We start from the raw sequence: 21,023 nt of genomic DNA, 5'->3' as shown, positions 1-21,023 counted from the left end.
TTTTTTTGCGCCTGTGGGTGTTAAATCCATTTGCCCCTAGTGGTTTGAGGGTTAAACAAGACATGCCATACCAATGATGATGCTTTTCAAGATGCTAGTGCTCTTTAAGAGTGGAATACTGTTACACAATAACAGCCCCCTTTAAAACTGGAGAACTTGCTGACCTGGAGAGCAAGCAAAGGTCTTCAACTAAATTCTTAAATCTGTATTCTCCAGAGTGCAGGCAGCAGAGATACATAGTAATTTGCACTTGGGAAATATTAGAGACTAATTCTAAATATGCACAGGGAAATAGCTCCACATGAGAAGAGAAGGCATGGAAGAACGGCAAAATACTGTACCCTCATTCATTGAGCAATTGAAATGCTCATTGAAAAAAGCAGAGCAGCAATAGGTATGCTGAGAGAACTATTAACATCAGTGGTCTGAGACTATTCAACACACTCCCTTGGAAGAGAGGTCGACATAATTGCCGACCTCTCTCAGTGTTCAAAAGAGAGCTTGATAAATACCTCCAAAGGATACCCGTCAACCAGGCTTTGATTCATACCTCAGGCTGTCAACAGCCGCATCCATTAGTGTGATTGACCAGACGACTAACAAGTAGGCCTTATGAGAGAGTGAGCTGCGAGGACGTTGATCCTCGGAACCGATCGGAAAGTAACCTCCCCTCAAGAATGGGAAACAGGAATAATGCTACTGATTATAAGTAAATAAGTAGTGCATATATGGATCAAGCCTCCACTCCTAGCCACCCTTCACCAACAAGAGCATCAAGCAAAACCCATGCACTGAAGATGCCACACAGTAATTATGAGCAGTATGCGCGTACTGTTCACAAGTACAGCCGAGATCAAGTATTTGTACAATTTCAAGAGCGAGTGTTGGCACGGATAATCTAACAAATTATGACAATGAATAGCTATCTCCGACAGCTTAAAATAAAAATTACGGGGACACATGCTTCTAGTACGCACACCGAGCCCTTCGTGGTGCGTACATAGTGAGTATGAAGCATAACAAGTTCAGTGATGTGCATTTCCTCCCATTGTATAGCCTCAATACGAGGGGGAAGGAGAGCAGAGAAGGAACAGCAGTGGCCATTAGGCAGTCCGGCCAGCCAGTCTGTGGACGCCCTATTTCTAATATCTTGCATTTTAGGCCGGTGTGCCAGATTGTCAATTTTTTTTTATACATCTCTGAGAACTATTATTTCATTGCCAAAAACTCTCAGCTGCCCTCCCGCCTGCTTTTGGCTGACCACCTGTCCACTTGCTCGACTACCCAAAAAAATTGTAGTGTATATGTATGTGAATTTGAATACACGATTTTTTCTTTTAATTCTGGCATCTATGCATCATGTCTGGGGATGGACCAGTCTTGATGCTGTTACCTTGTTCAGTCAAGTGTTCTTTTATTTACCCCAGTCTACCTCATGTAACACTGTTACAGCTTTTCATTCCTAATCTATTAAGCCTTTAAAGTTTTTGTGACATCTACAGTTGTCATTTGCTCAAACCGCCAGAACGTTCCAATGACGACTGTAGTCATTTTCAAAGTAATATCGGCTAACTTTAACTCCCCCTTTTTTGTTAGTTTAATTTACTTTTATTGCATTTGAAAATATCATCATAAAGTACAACTCTTTAGCTTAAAAAGATACCAAATTATAACTTTACCATGCATAGTACCTTCGCAGTATATGTTGGAAGTAAAATATTGCTAAGCGATTTGAACTTGGCCCAAGGCGCTGGTAATGCCAAAATTGATAAGTGGGCAAAAAAGTGAAAGGATCAATAGAAATGTAAATAATTTTTTGCCAAGACCATGTCTGAGGAGCAGCGGCAATTAATATGGTGGTGTTAGGAGAAAGCAAGTTAGATTATCAACATGTGACTGAACTTTGTGAAAATGCCTGCTCATTTTTGACATTCTAGTTACGAAATTCAACTATGTTGGAGATTTAGGTAACTCAAATGGGGATGGACCCCATGTAATTCACATTGAGCATAAACAGAATATAACAATTAAATTATATAGAACAAGGTGATGATACAAGCTCAATGAGCATGTTCTATGATAAAAGGTATACTCACAAGTAGTTTCAGCAGTTTAAAACAAAAGTAAAATGTAATACCTGAGGCTTCTTGACTATTGGTCTTAATACAGGACTACTATCCATCTTCTTTTGAGCCTTCCTAAACTGGTCAATAACATCAATGCCTCGTTTGCCAGTCTGGGAGGCTGATGTCGGTGTGGCATTCTTCTTGAAGGGATTCTTGGAGGACTGTGTCGAGAGATATCCTGGACTACATGTACTGTTGTCTTTTCTGACTACTGCAGCCAGCAGCGGGTTGTCTGTTGGTACACAAGTCTTATGTACAGTAATACTTCAAATAATTTAAAAGCTAAAATAAGTATATAAAAAAAAAAAAAAAAGTTAGGCATTGACACTACTTGTACATCTGATGTGCTGTTCAAAATACTTTGTAGCTGTTTTACAAACACTGACGTGGTGAAATATGCTTATAATAAGGTAATAATTACAGTTAAAGTGCAATATCTTCATGGTCTGTGAATAAGGTCTTCTACAAATATTAATATCTCCAATCTTGCCAACACCTCTATGTTCTCAAGTCTAAAACCAAACATTTCAGAGAAGACAACAATCATCAGTTAATGCTTCACTAATTTATTAAATACAGTGGCACCTCGACATCCGATTGCCCCTAATTATGATAATTTCGAGTTACGATATAAATTTCATAAAAAAATGCGACTCGACATCCGATGGTGTCGTCGACATTCAATATTTGTTGGTACATGTTCGGATCGGCCGAGCGCGTGGTTCCCGGTCACGCGGTCCGACCTGCCTCAGTTTACTACAGCTACACGCTTATTGACGATCGCGCCTATAAGAAATTCCACTTTTGTGGTGATTTTTTGCATTTTGAACATTAAAGTACTGTAATTATTATATAATATGCCATGAGTCCCAGGAAAGTCAGTGGTAAGGCTCAACATGTGAGATTCCATGTAAGAATGACCATAGAGCAGAAACAAGAGATCATTCATAAATATGAAGATGGTGTGCAGGTAGGTGAACTGGCTAGGCAGTACAACAAATCTCAGTCAACGATATCCACCATACTGGCTAAGAAAAAGGACATTATGGGTGCTAAAGTGGCAAAAGGCATATCAATAATCACGAAACATAGAACACAAACACTTGAGGATGTTGAAAAGTTATTATTAATTTGGATACACAACAAGGAGTTAGCAGGTGATAGAGTTTCAGAGGCCATCATTTGTGAAAAGGCAAGAAAATTGCATGAAGACCTTTTAAAGAAAACCCCTGGAATGAGTGATGCAGAAGTGAAAGAGTTTAAGGCGAGCAGGGGATGGTTTGAGAAATTTAGAAAAAGAAGTGGAATTCATAGTGTTGCGAGGCATGGGGAGGCTGCCAGCGCAGACAAATCAGTGGCTGAAAGATTCATTGGCGAATTTAAAGATTTTGTGCAGAGTGAGGCATACCTACCACAACAAGTGTTTAATTGTGACGAGACAGGGCTAGTCTGGAAAAGATTGCCATAGAAAACATACATTACCAAGGAGGAGAAGTCATTGCCTGGACACAAGCCTGTGAAAGATCAGTTTACTCTTGTGTTGTGTGGTTAGGTTATCTTGAGATGATTTCGGGGCTTTAGTGTCCCCGCGGCCCGGTCCTCGACCAGGCCTCCATCCCCAGGAAGCAGCCCGTGACAGCTGACTAACACCCAGGTACCTATTTTACTGCTAGGTTACAGGGACATAGGGTGAAAGAAACTCTGCCCATGGTTTCTCGCCGGCGCCTGGGATTGAACCCAGGACCACAGGATCACAAGTCCAGTGTGCTGTCCGCTCGACCGACCGACCGGTGGTAATGCGAGTGGCCATTTGAAAATTAAACCCTTGCTTGTGTATCATTCCGAAAATCCAAGGGTTTTCAAAAAAATATAATGTGCAGAAACACAAAATGTGTGTGATGTGGAAGGCTAATGCTAAGGCATGGGTGACTAGGCAATTTTTTACGGAGTGGGTGAATATGCGGCCAGTTATGCCCCTTATGTGTAGTGGAAGCGTGTTGAACAGTCTCGGGCCTCTGATGTTGATAGAGTTCTCTCTTAGAGTACCTGTTGCACCTCTGCTTTTCAACGGGGGTATTCTGCACATCCTGCCATGTCTTCTGGTCTCATGTGATGTTATTTCTGTGTGCAGGTTTGGGACCAGCCCCTCAATTATTTTCCACATGTAAATTATCATGTATCTCTCCCGCCTGCGCTCAAGGGAGTACAGATTTAGGCTCTTTAGTCGGTCCCAGTAATTTAGATGTTTTACTGAGTGGATTCTAGCAGTAAAGAATCTCTGCACGCTCTCCAGGTCAGTAATTTTTCCAGGTTTGAAAGGGAGGGGCTGTCATTGTGCAGCAGTACTCCACTCTAGAGAGCACAAGCATTATGAAAAGTATCATCTGTATAGCATCTCTAGTGTGAAAAGTTCTTGTTATCCAACCTTTCATTTTTCTGCTTGCTCTAGTGCCTGAGAGAATGCTTGGAGGGCTGGAAAAGATGCAAAACGAAGCCATGAGGATTACCCTCGGATGCCCCCCGTACAACTAAATTACTAAACATGAGGAAGGAACCGAATATTTCAGGTGTGAGTGATCTTATCACTAAAATTAATGCTTTAATTGGTATCAAAATGCTTAGGCTAACCCACTCTAACCCCTGCACTGAAGCCCTCCAAGCCTTCTTTCTTGAAGGTCAGCATCCCTCCAAATGGATTACCAAAACTGCCACTGTGCTCAGAATGTATACTATTCATCACCTCTACTAAAAGAGACAATGACGAAACTTTCCTGCCCCATGGGAGATCACTCCTTTCCAAATTACTGTCCCCCTTTCCCAACCAAGAAGCTGATTAAAGAACAAGCCTTGTTTTGACAAGAAGCAAAGTACAATGCCTTAAGCCAAATTGATGCTTTAGTCAGAGAGCGCTCCCTTTCCCAGATTATTTACATGGATATATCCTTGCACCAGTCCTATGGGGCAGCTGGAAGTGCAGTTGTTGTGCCGGCCCAGTTAGCCCCTTTAGCATATTTTCCACTTCATCTCTAGACACCTCTATACGCTCTGTGTTCTGTGGAATTCTTATTGTGTCTGGTTCCCTGAAGATCTCATTTTATACAAACACTTTGGAACTTTTCGTTTAATGTTTCACATATTTCCTTTTCATTTTCCGTGTATCTGTTCCCCATTTTCAACCTCTGAATATTATCCTTTACCTCCAGTTTGCTTTTAATGAATTTATAGAAAAGGCCTGGATCTGATTTATGCTTGTCTGTTATACCGTTCTCAAAGTTCCTCTCTGCCTCTCTTCTTACTGACGTGTAGTTGTTTCTCCTATCTTTGTATCGCTGGTATGTTTGGGGGTTTGGCCTCTTTCTATAATGATTCCATGACTGCATCTTTTGATCTTCGGCCTTCTCGCAATTTCTGTTGAACCAATCCTGTTTCCTAGGTCTGCATCTCTGTTTTGTTATGAATGTTTGTGTGCCTTCATCATATATTTTGCATAATATGACATACATCTCATTTATTTCCCAAGTGAGTGAGTGAACGTGTGTGCGTGTATTCACCTAGTTGTGCTTGTAGGGGCTGAGCTCTGGTTCTTTGGACCCACCTCTCAACTGTCAATCAACCAACTGTTTTTGTGCCCCCCCCCCACATCACCTTTCTGTAAATCCAGAAAGCAGCCCATAGCAGCTGTCTAACAATACTGCACCCTGGCAATGCACAATTTAAAAACTAACAAATACAAAGAATATATATATATATATATATATATATATATATATATATATATATATATATATATATATATATATAAAAAAATGGGTACAAGAAATGTGAGAATGAGCTATTAAAACTAAAGCTAAAATATTAGAGGAGAGAAGGACAGCAGGTGGAAGTTGGAAACACAGACGAACCAGAGAAGCATAAGGAAATATTCCTATGTAGTTAGAGTGGTCAGCAAGTGGAATAATGACCTTGAACTAGAGATGCTGGAAGCAACTACCATTCACAGTTAGAAGTGCAAATAAGACGGCATTGCAGTATCACAAGATATAAATGATACAGGAACAATAGCAATAAATTGAGGCTGTGGAGCAAGAACAAACTCCAGACAACTAGGATGAGTGTATAGCCGTGCAGCATTGGTACTACCACATATACAAGTATATTGCCTCTGCACAATCTCCTACTTAAAAACGAGCTGGTAATGAATTCCTTTTTACGAGATAATTAGAAGACTAATAATGCACAATGTCTTGCTTCCACTCTGTGTTTTAACACTGAAGCAACACAGGCAACCTGTCAATGTTATCATGACTGCACTAACCTTCTGAATGAACTTCCTCCTCATGGTCCTCGTAGTGACTGGGGGACGCTTCATCCACTTCATTGTCTTCGTCCACAGGAGATTTTGCTCGCACCCTTCTTACACCACCACCACCATACCTGCAACAAGTAACCAAAGGCGCTCTAAACATCTTTAATTTATACAAAAGAACATACAGTACAATACCAGAAACTGGTGCTGCCATGTCAGAGATCCATCTGCAACCTCCCAAACTTCTCACAAAACCAGAGAAAAACATTCCTGTTGACTGACACCCTATCCCCCCACCACTACTGTAAATCCAGAATTAGTGTGTGCATGTCCCAAGGCTTACTACAGTGTGCTGTGTGTAATTACCTAAGTGTAGTTACAAGATGAGAGCTACGCTCGTGGTGTCCCGTCTTCCCAGCACTCTGTCATACAACGCTTTGAAACTACCGATGGTCTTGGCCTCCACCACCTTCTCACCTAACTTGTTCCAACCGTCTTCCACTGTTTGTGAGAGTGAATTTTCTTATATTTCTTTGGCATCTGTGTTTAGCTAGTTTAAATCTATGACCTCTTGTTCTTGAAGTTCCAGGTCTCAGGAAATCTACCCTATTGATTTTATCAATTCCTGTTACTATTTTGAACGTAGTGATCATATTACCTCTTTTTCTTCTGTCTTCTAGTTTTGGTATATTTAATGCATCTAACTTCTCCTCATAGCTCTTGTCCTTTAGTTCTGGGAGCCATTTAGTGGCATGTCTTTGAACCTTTTCCAGTTTGTTGATGTGCTTCTTTAGATGGGCACCATACAACCGCTGCATATTCCAGCTTTGGTCCAACAAAAGTCGTGTACAATTTCTTGAATATTTTGCCATCCATGTATTTAAAAGCAATTCTGAAGTTAGAAAGTGTAGCATAGGCTCCTCACACAATGTTCTTAATGTGATCCTCAGATGATAGTGTTCTATCAAGAACTACCCCTAGATCTCTCTCTCTATCTGACTTCTTTAACCACTTAACTACGCCAACCGAGAAAACTCTAATTTTTCGGTACCAATTCTAAACGTACGAGGTTGGTCGAGTACGAAATGGACTCTTAGGACCTCCAGTGAGAGGCAGCCATCTTGGAAGAAATTCCCAGAATGCCCTAGGGCTTCTGGCTGGGTTAGTACTGAATGAGCAACCATGGGTGGCGCACGCGCCTCTGGCTCCCAAACACCTGTCCGACGTGGTGTTGAAAGATAATGCTCTGTCGGTGAAATTCAAACATTATTGTTTGAAGAATGTAAGTCATAATATTGGTGAAGCTAGGCGCAATAAAGACATAACACAAAGGTTGGATGCCAGTGATACAGAACCTATGAGGTCGATACAGCGAGCGTATCTAGTTGTAGCTCTGAGCGTCACCCTTGCAATCCTATGCTATCTCAGATTTATTTAGATGATACATAGATGAATCTTTTCTGCGTTCAGTGATGATGCATCTGATACAAGTAGCATAGATGAACAGTGTTAGCGGCTTCCACGGTGGTGTTTTCCATAGATATTTTCAAGATTGACTGAATCTCTTCCTAACTGACGGACACTCCATGAGGCTACCTGAATCTCTTTCTGACTGATGGACACTCTTGAGGTAAGCCGAATCTCTTCCTGTGTGGGACCATACAAAGCGATCTTTTCAAGACTACCTTACAAATTGATCATTTTCTATAATTTTTTCAATACTACCTTATGCTTTACAAGCTTGGCTACATACAACCTACAAGTACTAAAGCCAAGGGTGTACGTGAGTGCGTTATTTGCAAGCACATAGAATGAAGAAACGGGAAGCAAAAATTCCTATGTAGCTGGTGCACCGAGAGCGAAGTTGCGCTATGTACCATGGGCTACTTCGTTGATTATTACTCACTTCTGTAGTACTGAGTGTGTAATGCAGTGTGTTACTGCGGATATAGTGTGTGAAACTGTACATTTTGTAATTTTAGTGAATTTTTAACAGGTAATATTGCAACAATAAAAATTTATTGTGGACACATTACTGACACATGTATCACAGTTCCAGGAAACATTATGAATGTTCTACTGTATACATATTGTAGAAGACAACAATATGCATCATATACGATAAAAAACAAATAAAACTGCATTGGAAACACATAAAACAAATAATTGAAATATATTTGTGGCAACACCCGGTGTTTGAATGGCCCGCGCGACCATGTCTGGGCGATTCACGCACGGGCGACCAGGCCCTGATGACGTCACAGTGCACCTTGTCCACGTCCCCACAGCCAAAGTAAGTGGAATTTGGTATTTATTTTTACATAGGCATGTTAAGGGAAGAGAATTTATCATTTTACGAAGAAAAAAGAATTTTTTGGGAACACTATTTCATGCGCACCGGGGAAATTTCACAATAAACTCGGCGCAGCACGGTGGTTAAAGATTTCTCACATAATTTATAGGCCGTATAGTCCCTAGTTGCGTTGGGTCTATGTTCTCCTATTCCACATTCCATAACATGGCATTTATTTACATTAAATTCCATTTGCCAAGTGGTGCTCCATATACTTATTCTGTCCAGGTCTTCTTGAAAGGAATGACAATCATATAAGTTACTTATCTTCCCAATTACCTTAGCAACATCAGCAAACATGTTCATATAATTCTGTATTCCATCTGGTAGATCGTTTATGTAGACAATGAACATCACCGGTGCAAGAACTGAACCCTGTGGTACTCCGCTTGTCACATTTCTCCCGTCCGATACACTTCCTCTTATTACTGCCCTCATTTTTCTATCAGTCATAAAATTTTTCATCCATGTTAGAAGCTTACTTGTCACCCCTCCAATGTGTTCCAGTTTCCAGAACAACCTCTTATGTGAAACTCTGTCAAAAGCCTTCTTCAGGTCCAGATAGATGCAGTCAACCAACCATCTCTTTCCTGTAAAATTTCTGTAGCTCGATCATAGAAACTGAGTAAATGTGTTACACAGGATCTTCCAGATTGAAAACCATATTGTCTGATATTATATCATTTCTCTCCAGGTTTTCTACCCATTTAGTTTTGATTAGTTTTTCCAATACTTTCACTATTACCCTAGTCAATGATACAGGTCTATAATTGAGGGGGTCTTCCCTGCTGCCACTTTTGTAGATTAGAACTATGTTGGCCTTTTTCACATGTCTGCTACGACTCCTGTACACAGGGATGTCTGAGAAATCGGGTGAAATGGAATGCTGAGCTCGGATGCACATTCTCTCAGAACCCATGGTGAAACTCCATCTGGGCCAACTGCTTTGTTCTTACTTAGTTCCATGAACATATTTTCTATTTCGTCTCTAGACACCTCTATGCGCCCTATACTGTTCTCTGGAATTCTTATTATGTCTGGTTCTCTGAAGATTTCATTTTGTACAAACATACTTTGGAACTTTTTGTTAAATGTGTCACACATTTCTCTTTTCATTTTCCATGAATCTGTTTCCCATTTTTAACCTCTGGATATTATCCTTTACCTGCAATTTGTTGTTTATGAATTTGTAAAATAGGCATGGTTCTGTTTTAAACTTGTCCGCTATCCCTTTTTCAAAATTTCCTTCTGCCTCTCTCCTTACTGCTGTGCTGTTTCTTGCATCTTTGTATCACTGGTATGTTTGAGGGTTTGGCCTATTCCTATATTGATTCCATTTTTGTGTCTTTTGGTCTCTGACCCCCCTCGCAATTTCTGTTGAACCAATCCTGTTTTCTGGCCCCTTCATCTCTGTTTAGGTATAAATGTTTGTGTGCCTTCATCGTATATTTTGCAAAATTTGGCATACATCTCATTTACTTCCCTGCCTAGCAACAAGTCTATCCAATTACACTCATTAAAAAAAATTTGAAGTTCCCCCATAGTGTCCTCTCTTGAAATCGAGTTTATTAACTGTTTCAACGTCCCCATTTTCTTCTAGATGATATCTTAAAGCATATTTAATGACTAACAGGACATGATCACTCTTTCTAAAGGGAGGAAGGTACTTTATGTCAAATATATCTTCTTTCCTGGCGAATACTAGATACAGTACTGACGGAACATCCCTTACCTCATTCGTGTTGCCTGCTTGACGTGTTGATACAAGAATGTTTCCAGAATGAGGTTTACAAATCTGCATGTCCAAAAGTCCTCCGTTCTTGCCTCATTGGCCTCCTAGCATATTGCTTTAAAGTTGAAGTCCCCCAGTACCAACAATCGGGATTTATCTTTGTCAGCTCTTACCATAATCTCTCTCATGACCATTATGAGGCTCTCTCGTTTGTCATCCAGTTCATCCTTTGTCCATGTGCTGCTTGCTGGTGGGCTGTAGGCATTTAAAATTATCAGCTTATCATCTTTATTTCAGACCTGCAATGCCACTGTGTCAATATCTCGAGAGTTTTCAATTATTAACACTCTTACCTTCAGGTGTTCCTTCACCAGCACAGCCACTCCCTTCCCCCTTCCTAGTTTTCCTGTCACGTCTCCAAACTGAGTAGCCCCTTGGGAATACGACCTCATAAAATATTTTCTTCAAGTTTCATCTTTGTTAATGTAACAATATCTGGGGCCCTTGAGCTGATTATATCCTTCAACACCAATATTTTTTAATCTCACTCCATCTATGTTGGTATAGTATATACTATTTTCAGGACCATATTCCCTTTCCCTTTGTTCTTTACACCCCCTTCCTTTAATTATTTTGTTGCTTTCTCTTTATGTACCATTTCATAAGCTTTCCAGTCCCTAACACTTTGTAGAAAAAAAAAAAAAAACTTCCTTCTTCACTGCTATTCCCATTTAGACGTTTCAATTCAATGAAGTTCATTTTCAGCTTTTCTCTGTCCTCCTTTGAGAGGTCTTGTCTTATTGACCAAAGTTTGCCATCCTCGTCACACTGCAATTTTCTGGCTTTCCGAAGCACTTTTGTCATGGGTTTCACTCCATTAAACGTCACCCTTAAGGGGCGGTTCCTGTCTTGCTCATATTTTCCCATCCTCCTAAAATCACCGACATGCTGCTTTGAATTTAGGCCTTCTCCTAATCCTACAATTTTTTCTACGATTATCATATCTTCTACTGCTCTGTCCACCCTAGATGAAATTTCCTAAACATCCAAAAATTATTATGGACTTACTTCTATCTACAGTGTTTTGTACTAGTTTACTGTTGGTAACCAGTGCTTTCCTAATTGCTTGCCTAAGATCCGCTTCTTGTTTGTCATTTCTGGTTTGACTTCCAAACACACTTCCTTAATCGTCGCTTTCTCTTTTACAACTTGGCCATACGTCTCTTATTTATTCTTTATACTTTTCTAGTTCTTTATCAACCTCCTCTATGTGAGTTGTCAATGAATTTCCAGTTGCAGATCCTTGCCTAACTATGTTAGCTCTCAGGCTCCCTTGGAGTTATTCACTATATGAATCTATTTTCTTGTTTATTTCTTCAAAGTCACCACTCTTCACTTCCCACACCTCATTTTCTTTCACTAGTTCCTTGATTTGCTGCTCCTGTGTGTGCATGTCCCAGGGCTGCTCTAGTGTACGAGTGTCCCAAACCCAGGGGGTTTAAATATAACCCTAAATATCTAAACCCAATACAAAAATTTAAACTATTTCCTTTAGGCAGGCTTTCTCATTTTGAGTACAGAGACCATGTAATAGATCTAATTAAGTTTGCCAAGTGGCCACCAGGAGTTTATGAAGGTAAAACACATCAAATGGAAGAGCCAGAGAACAAGCATCATAGAAGGGAGTGGAAGTTTTGCATGGTGATAGAACCCTCAAAGAGTATCTCTCACGAGGAAGGAAGCACAACAATGGAGCTACAGTACAGTAATCAGAGGAAAATACTGGTCAAAAGCAGGTGTGCCAAAATCAAGAGGGGTACTACCATATTTTTCTGGCACATAAGATGCGCCTAATTCGCATGCAGGCGATGAGTCACAATAACGTGGCTGAAGTATGTTGACCAGACCACACACTAGAAATTGAAGGGACGACGACGTTTCGGTCCGTCCTGGACCATTCTCAAGTCGATTGTGACTTGTGACAATCGATTGTGACAATCGACTTGAGAATGGTCCAGGACGGACCGAAACGTCGTCGTCCCTTCAATTTCTAGTGTGTGGTCTGGTCAACAATGCGCCTAATTAAAAAAAAAAAAAGATAATTATTACATTTCTCATACTTTATTGAAAGTGATTTTCAAGTGTCTTTGTAAGGGGAAAACACATGATTTTATGCATTTAAATACAATATATATTCAGTTGGAGGATAAAAAATGGTCCAATCCACTGGGAAATGTGGTATTTGAAACATTACTTGGAAGCACCAAACACAGTAAAACGGAAAACTATATGGTATTCCCCAACATTGGTATGTCTAATTAAATGGCACATGCAATATTATAATCACTTCAAGTATATGTTGGACAAGTATACGAGTGGGATTGGGTGGTTATAGATAGGAGCTGCCTCGTATGGGCCAATAGGCCTTCTGCAGTTACCTTTGTTCTTATGTTCAACACGTCTCATTATTTCTAAGAGTGATCGTTACTTACGTTTGCAGCTCGTCAACCATCGCTTCACAAGATTTGGCTTCTTTCTCGAGCTCCTCTTCCATCTTGGCTGCTGCAACTTCCCCAAGCTTCTCGGCAAGTTGCAAACGATGCAACTTTCCTGCATACTTTATTGCAAGTTCAACCGTATGATAGGAGGGCATCAACTGGCAGATCTCAAGTGCTCGAGACTCACGCTCTGTGCGACAAGCCAGCTGAAAGTAAACAGATCATGTTTGGATTTTCCTTACCATTTTTATATTTCACACTGTCTAGTTTCACTTACAGATACTGTAGAAGCTTGTTAATCCGGAATCCGCCTATCCAGAAAACAGCCTAATCCGGCCAAAATCGTGGCTGGATAAAGTTATCTCCCCATCTGGTTAAAATGTCCATGGAAGTGTCCGGAAATGTCCGGACTAGCCGATGTTTGGCAAGATAAAAAATCCCAGCCAGTTAACTTGCTGCCGATGTTACCCAATCCGGACAGTAAGCCAGACAAGCGGCGAGTTGTCCGGATCAAAAAGCTAGGCGTCGGGCCGTACCGTGGTGTAGGAGGGGGTAGGGTGGGTGGGTGGGGTCAGGAGAGAGGGGAGCATTGGGAGGGACCACCTAGGGGATAAGGGGGGATGTGGAAGGGGCCTATACACTACAGTACAGTAATTATAATCACAAAGACCATTTACCATTAATATTAGAGCAATTTATCAGTCAAAAACAAAAGAAATAATTACATAATAACACATATACAAGTTTCCTAAAAACAACTTGTACAGGCTGAAGTTTGCTTAAAAAATATTGAGTTTTTTTCCGTCAGACGGCCTATGTAACGTGCCTGCCCCAAGTGGACCCGTACAGACCTGGTCAAGCCAAACAGCCCATGTGCTCCCGTCCCTCGCGTTATACCACAATGCCGCGCCATTAGTAAAATATGTTATTTAAATAACTTTTTTGCTTTCATAGTAACTTTGAACATTTTTGGCCAAGACCATGTCTGGTAGCAGCATGAATCGTTCTGGAGGTGTTAAGAGGAAGATGGTTACCCTGACAATTAATGACAAGATATGTGTTATACAACTTTGTGACAGTGGTCGGCCGACTTCAAGTGTTGCCAAGGATTTTAACACAGGCACTAGTACTGTTTCTGATATAAGGAAACAAAAAACGCAATACCTGAAATACATTTCAACCAGCGAGAGTGAAGGTGCAAGCACTAGCAGAGGGTGTGGTAGAAGAACTTTGAAAATTTCAACGCATGTACAGTTGGATGGTTTGAACAAGTGTTTTACTGAGCAAGTGGTTTGCTCAGCACCGCACAGCTGGCGTGACAATTCGTTACCCAGAAATAAGAAATGCTGCAAGCAGGTTTGCAGCAAGTCTTGAAATAAAGTATTTCCAAGCAAGTGAAGGGTGGGTTGCAAGGTTCATAGGGAGGCACAATATTGTGAAGAAGAAAATTGTTGGTGAAAAATTGAGTACAGATACAAGCAGTGTAGAACCATTTAAGCATAAATAAGGAATATACATTTTGTCAAATAATTTACATTCTTGTCAAATTTATAATGCTGATGAACTGGGCTGTATTGGAGGAGTTTACCATAACAAACTCTAGCTATGAGGAGTGAGGGTTCTGTGCCAGGCCGTAAGTTTAACGAGGACAGGCTGTCGGCCATGATGTGTGCAAATGCCGGCGGCAAAGACAGAATCACATGTGCAATTGTTGGCAAATCAAAGAAACCAAGAGCCTTGCAACGTTGCTTGGACAGACTCCCTGTGAAATATTATAACTTAAAGAATGTATGGTTTACACAGGAGATCTTTTTTTCTTGGTTTCATAACATGTTGTTCAGGACAGTTCGTAAGTTAAGAAACTCAGAGAAGCCAAGCGAAGTACAGGCTTTGTTGTTGCTTGATAATGCGCCTGCCCACCCTAGAATTGACACGTTAACCTCACATAATGGCAAGATAACATGTATGGCACTTCCACCTAATACAACCTCTCTCATCCAGCCTATGGATCAGGGAGTTATCTGTGTCACGAAGAGGTAGTACACCAAAACGATGCTCAATGAAGTTTTGGTGGTTTTGCCTCTTGATTAGGATGTGGAACTCTGCGTGGATAACGGGGCTAAAAGAACCCATGAGAATTTGGAGAACTATTCCATCAAGGAAGCCAACTATAACTGGGCCAAGGTGTAGAGGGGTAGATGAAATCCATGGAATGTTCAGAAATGCCGGCAAAAATTCAGAAAGACAGGATGTGGTTGATTGGCTTCTAATGACCCTGGATATGGTGTGATGAGTGAAAGAGTTTCTCCAGTCTAGTACTGGTGAGGTCGACGAAGAGGAGGAGGATGAAGAAGGCAGCGAGGAACCAACACCACAGACCATGAAATACAATATACTCATGTCTTATGTTGACAGATTAAGTAACTTTTCATCCAACTGTGGTAATCCAGAGGTTGGAAACATGTATCAGTACCTAAGGCAAACCAAAGAGCTGATCATAAAAGAGGCCAATGAACACAGAAGGCAGGCTAAACTTGATTCTTATATTTTAAGAAAAGCAACCAAAGGCCCTTCAACCAGTGAAGCCTCACAGGCAACCCAAGTTCCTTCAACCAGTGAGGCATCACAGGCAAGTCAAGCGCCTTCAACTAGCGAGGCATCACACGCAACCCAAGTGCCTTCAACCAGTAAAGGCTTCAGCAGCTGGCAGTCAAAACTAACTTGCCTCGTGAACTGTACAGTAATTGTGTGTGTTAAAATTTTAGTGTTGTGTTAGAATAGGTTACGTAAACTGTCAAAAATTCTTAACTTCAAGATGTGTGGCATCAGTCAATAAGATGAACTACAACAAGTTGAGGTGTCTAGTTGAATATTTTATAATTGTATATGGCAAGGCAATTCAAATTACGTTGTTTGTGGTATAAAAATAGTTGAAAATGGTCACTTTTGGACTTCCACGGTGAAAAAGTACTTTAATCCGGAAAAACGTGATAAAATCCGGTTGGGGGTGTGTGTGTGTGGGGTCCAGTTGTCTGTGCATGGGAGGGACGTGGGGTTTGCGAGCTCTGTGAATAAACTTCAACATATTCGGTCATATTCGTATTACAGTGATAGAACACATCACAGTTATCACAAAGTGTAAAACCACATTTTGAAAAAAAAATATAGTGAAGCCATTAGAATTTTGTGTTTAATAGAGAATAACCACCTCTCACCAGCTCATGTGGGAACGTAGTGCCTACACGAGGATATACACCAGGCCCTTGTCTACATATACTTACATCGGTATACTTAGACTACAGTGAACAGTGATATGGTGAATAGTGAACTGTAACAAAATAGGCATAAAGGCTTGAAAGTGTAGGTAAATTGTCACGTGGAAAATTTAGAACGTATAATTCAGTGAATAGTGAGGCAACAAACACACCAGACTGTGTATAGGGGCCACGAGGCTTGTGTACACACTCGGTAGGCTGTGAAGGGTCGCTTCTTCCCCCCCCCCCCTTTTTACCACTGGTCAACAACCACCCACTGCTTACCACCACCAATGACCAGAAGCATTATGGTCAGAATGCCTTTAGTAAAGATGCGCACAGAATGTAACAAGGAAGTAGATTACCACACTTTTCTTGCCTCTCAGTCATTGTCAAGATGTATATGCTCTAGCTGTAAACAGCTCACCCACAATCACTGCTGAATCACAATCCTTTACAACAACAATAAGGCAAAGAGTCAATATATTGTTACTGAAATAACTTACAGCAAAAAGCTTAATCATAGTTTCTTTTATGATTTTATCGGCTTCACTCTTGGAACTGTCCACTTCATATCCTTGCTGGGTGAGTCGTGTAAGTGTGTTCATAAGTAGACCCGTTCGAACTGCCTTTTCTTCCAGCTCCCCTTTCTCGGTTTCCAACTCGCACAAAGGCATCTGTAAGAAAAAACAACATTATTACAATGTGCATCATCTGCATTCTTATTAAAGCTTATCTGCCAGCACTTGCCACAAATAAATCTGTCAACATTTTTTTGATGTAATTGTCATCATACTAAAAAGAATAGATAACGCTCATTAAATGGCAAATTGCTCATCATTGTCAGATCTTACAACACAGCATAAAAGAGAACCACCACCAATATTCTGAAAACATCCACAGCTTCACAAGACAATGATGAATATGGAGTGGTGCAGACAGTGCCTTGTAGTACACCACTCATCACTGTAAATGGACTACTATATTTTGCTTCCTAAACTTTTCCCCTTTAGGGCCCGTTTATCTGAAAATTTAATGTGCGTAACCTAACTTTACCTATTATTCCTTAAGCCATTTTCTTGGCAATTACCCCATGGTCACATTTATCAAATGCCTTTGCAAAGTGAGTGTACACAACATATGCATGACTTTGGTGACTTGATGGGATGCTTTTCAGAATTCATAGTCTGGTTTAAATAACGTTAACCGCAATTACATCGTGCTGGTTAGTCAGAAATTGTAACAAAACTTTTGTACTCTAGTTCCTTATTTTGACAGAAATATTCTACAAATTGATATAATGTTGCTTGCCAGTTTTTACAATGAAATGATTGAACAGCTTCTTGCACAATAAAGAATAGTTCTCGGCAACGTCACCAACAACAAAGAGCTCTCCTTCAAGCTGCTCTTTCTTTTCTCATAGAAATGCCCTCTATCTTTTAGCGAAGAAATAATGAAGAAGAGTTTGTCCCATTGTCTGATTTCAATACCATCAATCCCCTGTCTGTCAAATGCCTCGGTTAATATGTCTGTAAATGTGTATCTGGGCACTCGTCACATTCACCAAAGAAACATTTCCTGTGGTGACTTAACAATGTGGTGACCCACATCATGACAAAGAGTCTCCTGAATTATGCTTGAAGACCTTTTCAACAGCTGACATCATGAGAGTAACATTTTGGTGTTTAGTACAAATGCACACAGAATGTGCACCTTTAGGGCCCGTTTGTGCACCACTCAACCCAGGTAACACGCATTCCTATGGCCGAAGCTCTGCATAGTTTGAGACTCCAATCTTCACTGATGGATATTTCTCTGAAATTTGCGTATGCTTCTACTACCAAATTACACAATACTAGACTTTTTACCTTCTTTCTCAAATCGAGCATGGAGGAGATGTTCCCTCCATGCGGGATTTGATATTCACCAGAAAAGAGGGAGAGAACTGGCATTCAGTACTTTCTTTCTTTGGGTAAAAGTGACCATGTCTTTTAGGAATAAAGTATGCAATGCATTATAATCTGGAAGAATATGAGGAAGTTGAAGCAGATGAAAAACCTGATTTCAGAAGACGACATTATAGGGAACTTAGAAATTTCTTTAAGGAATTTGAGTGGAAAGGCTTGCTGTTAGGCAAGTAAATGAGACGTATGTCAAGTTTTGTGAAATGTATGGTAAAGGCCTGACGATTGGGTGGACAGCGCTCGGGACTCGTAGTCCTGAGGTTCTGGGTTCGATCCCCATTTGAGGCAGAAACAAATGGGCAGAGTTTTTTTCACCTTGATGTACCTGTTCACCTAGCAATAAATAGGTACCCGGGAGAGACAGCTGCTACCGGCTGCTTCCTGGGGGGGGTGTAACAAAAAAGGAGGCCTGGTTGAGGACTGGGCCACAGGGACGCTAAGCCCCTAAATCATCTCGAGATAACCAAAATAAGTTAGCACAACAAAATTTATACCAAGGCAGAGATGCAGAACTAGGAAATATGATGGGTTCAACGGAAATTGTGAGAGGGCCAGATACCAAAAGAGACAATAGTGGAATCAATACAGGAAGAGACCAAACCCTCAAACATACTAACGATACAAAGAAGCGAGAAACAACTACATGGAGAGAGGCAGTGAAAGAGCCAGAAATTTTGAGAAAGGGATAGCAGACAAATGTAAAACAGAACCAGGCCTATTCTATAAATTCATCAAAAGCAAATTACAGGTATGTAATTGTAAATCGCACGATGGGAGGAACTTTCCCGAAATCGCGCAATGCATACGGTTACGAAAATCTGCTTAGACAAGGAGATCCGGTCTATTCCTTTACCACCTATTCAACAACATATCTGCATACTCCAGTGTAAGAAATTAACAACAAGAAGAACAACAATATGTGGTCAGTAGCGTATTATTGGGGAATTGTATTACTGTTAAATTGTTAAAGGGAATTGTTAGCATTGAGCTCACAGCACCGCTGTTCAGCTTGTGACCACAGCATCGCCTAAAAATGTCAAAATATATATGTACATGCTATTATTTAGCGATGATAGTATTACAGAAGTCCCCTGACTGATAAAACTGACCAGGATACTGATACTAGCAGGATTGTGGTGATATTTAGCACTATGCTCGATGGTGGGACGAGTAATGCTGAGGAAGGGAGGGAGGCGGTGTCGTATTCTGACCGAGTTTGGCCACCTTTTATTGAATGGACTTGCCATACCAGCTTAGTGGTTCGCTATGGTCAACACAAATGTAGATACAGTGGCATCTCGACTTACGATTGGGGCCCCTACTTACGATAATTTCGAGTTACAATGTAAATTTCATCGAAAAATGCGACTCGACATCCGATGGTGTCGTCGACTTACGATATTTGTTGGTACACGTTCGGGTCGACCGAGCGCGGCTGACCTGCTCTGTTTACTACAGCTGCCTGCTTAGTGACGATCACGCCTATAAGAAATTTCGCTTTTGTGGTGATTTTTTGCATTTTGAACATTAAAGTAATTATTATATATCACGCCATGAGTCCCAGGAAAGTCAGTGGTAAGGCTCAACATAAGAGATCCCATGTAAGGATGACCACAGAGCAGAAACAAGAGATCATTCATAAATATGAAGACGGTGTGCAGGTAGGTGAACTGGCTAGGCAGTACAACAAATCTCAGTCAACAATATCCACCATACTGGCTAAGAAAAAGGACATTATGGGTGCTAGAATGGTGCATCATTACAGACAAATGTTAAAACGAAGGGAAAAACAAATGTCTCTTAACAAATTTGTAGTGAGACAAACAAGCACTGAACCACAACCAGGTCCTAGTGGTGTTCAGGCAAAACGTAGGAGAGACAGTACCCCAGAGAAAACATCACTGCCTGATGTGATAATGGAAGGGGACTCTCCTTTCAAACAGTAACAACTCTTCTCCTCCCCCCTCATCACCATCTTCCATACACCATCAAGAGCCCTCCATAAAGGCAAGTGAAATTTATGTTCTGTATTGTAGTTAGAAACAAACATTGTATTCAGTATAAAATGTATTTGTATGTTAATATTTTGGAGGGTGGGGAACGGATTAATTCAAATCCCTTTATTTCTTATGGGAAAAATCGCTTCGACTTACGATCCGTCTCTATGAACGGATTAGCATCGTAAGTCGAGGCCCCATTGTACTTGTATATAACTGTGTATAGAGTGTAATAACAACAATAGGAGTATGTTGGAAACTGCCAATTTGGTGAGGAGGTGCGTCGTCTGCATGACTTGTCATGTTGTGTACTGGTGGCCACTATGGTCTTTGGGCACCATACCAGCTTATTTGTACAGGTATGGTGAATAAAACTTGTAGATACTTATATATAACCTGTGTATGTAGCGTAATAACGGCAAAACTATTTGTTTATTGTTTTATGAACATAATAATTGAATCACTAATATGTACACCATAATTTTGAAGATAGCGATGGTTCACACATTTTATTATATAAATATATATCACACTACATGCTATTGAATAATATTACTGCAAAAAAAAAAAAAAAAAAAAAAAAAAAAAAAAAAAAAAAAAAAAAAAAAAAAAAAAAAAAAATAAGAAAAATCACACATTGAAATAATTAGGCAATATCTTTGTGGCAACTCCCACACGACAGCTGTGGCAGAGCAGACTGCCTCGGACACATGCTCTGTCAACGCCTCGGTCTGTGGAGAGCCACTTCGACTCCCCGGAGCTATACCGGGCTGATGTGTATACATTAGATCGT

General features: G+C 40.5%; 1 protein-coding gene across 1 annotated transcript in view; it reads right to left on the bottom strand.

The window, feature by feature from the left end:
• Nucleotides 1-21,023, bottom strand: part of Ctf4 (Chromosome transmission fidelity 4) — an 89,265-nt gene that overhangs the window by 17,458 nt on the left and 50,784 nt on the right. Inside the window, exons 13-16 of the mRNA XM_045754452.2 lie at nucleotides 16,776-16,946; nucleotides 13,010-13,221; nucleotides 6,442-6,560; nucleotides 2,138-2,358 (exon numbers count right to left, since the gene is read on the bottom strand). Of these exons, the coding sequence (XP_045610408.1) occupies nucleotides 2,138-2,358; nucleotides 6,442-6,560; nucleotides 13,010-13,221; nucleotides 16,776-16,946 (723 nt within the window). The remainder of the gene's footprint in view (nucleotides 1-2,137; nucleotides 2,359-6,441; nucleotides 6,561-13,009; nucleotides 13,222-16,775; nucleotides 16,947-21,023) is intronic.

The sequence above is a fragment of the Procambarus clarkii genome, chromosome 37 (assembly GCF_040958095.1).
Source record: "Procambarus clarkii isolate CNS0578487 chromosome 37, FALCON_Pclarkii_2.0, whole genome shotgun sequence".
Taxonomy (NCBI): Eukaryota; Metazoa; Arthropoda; class Malacostraca; order Decapoda; family Cambaridae; genus Procambarus; species Procambarus clarkii.
Note: the sequence above shows the minus strand (reverse complement) of the source record. Positions and strands in the feature narration are given on the sequence as shown.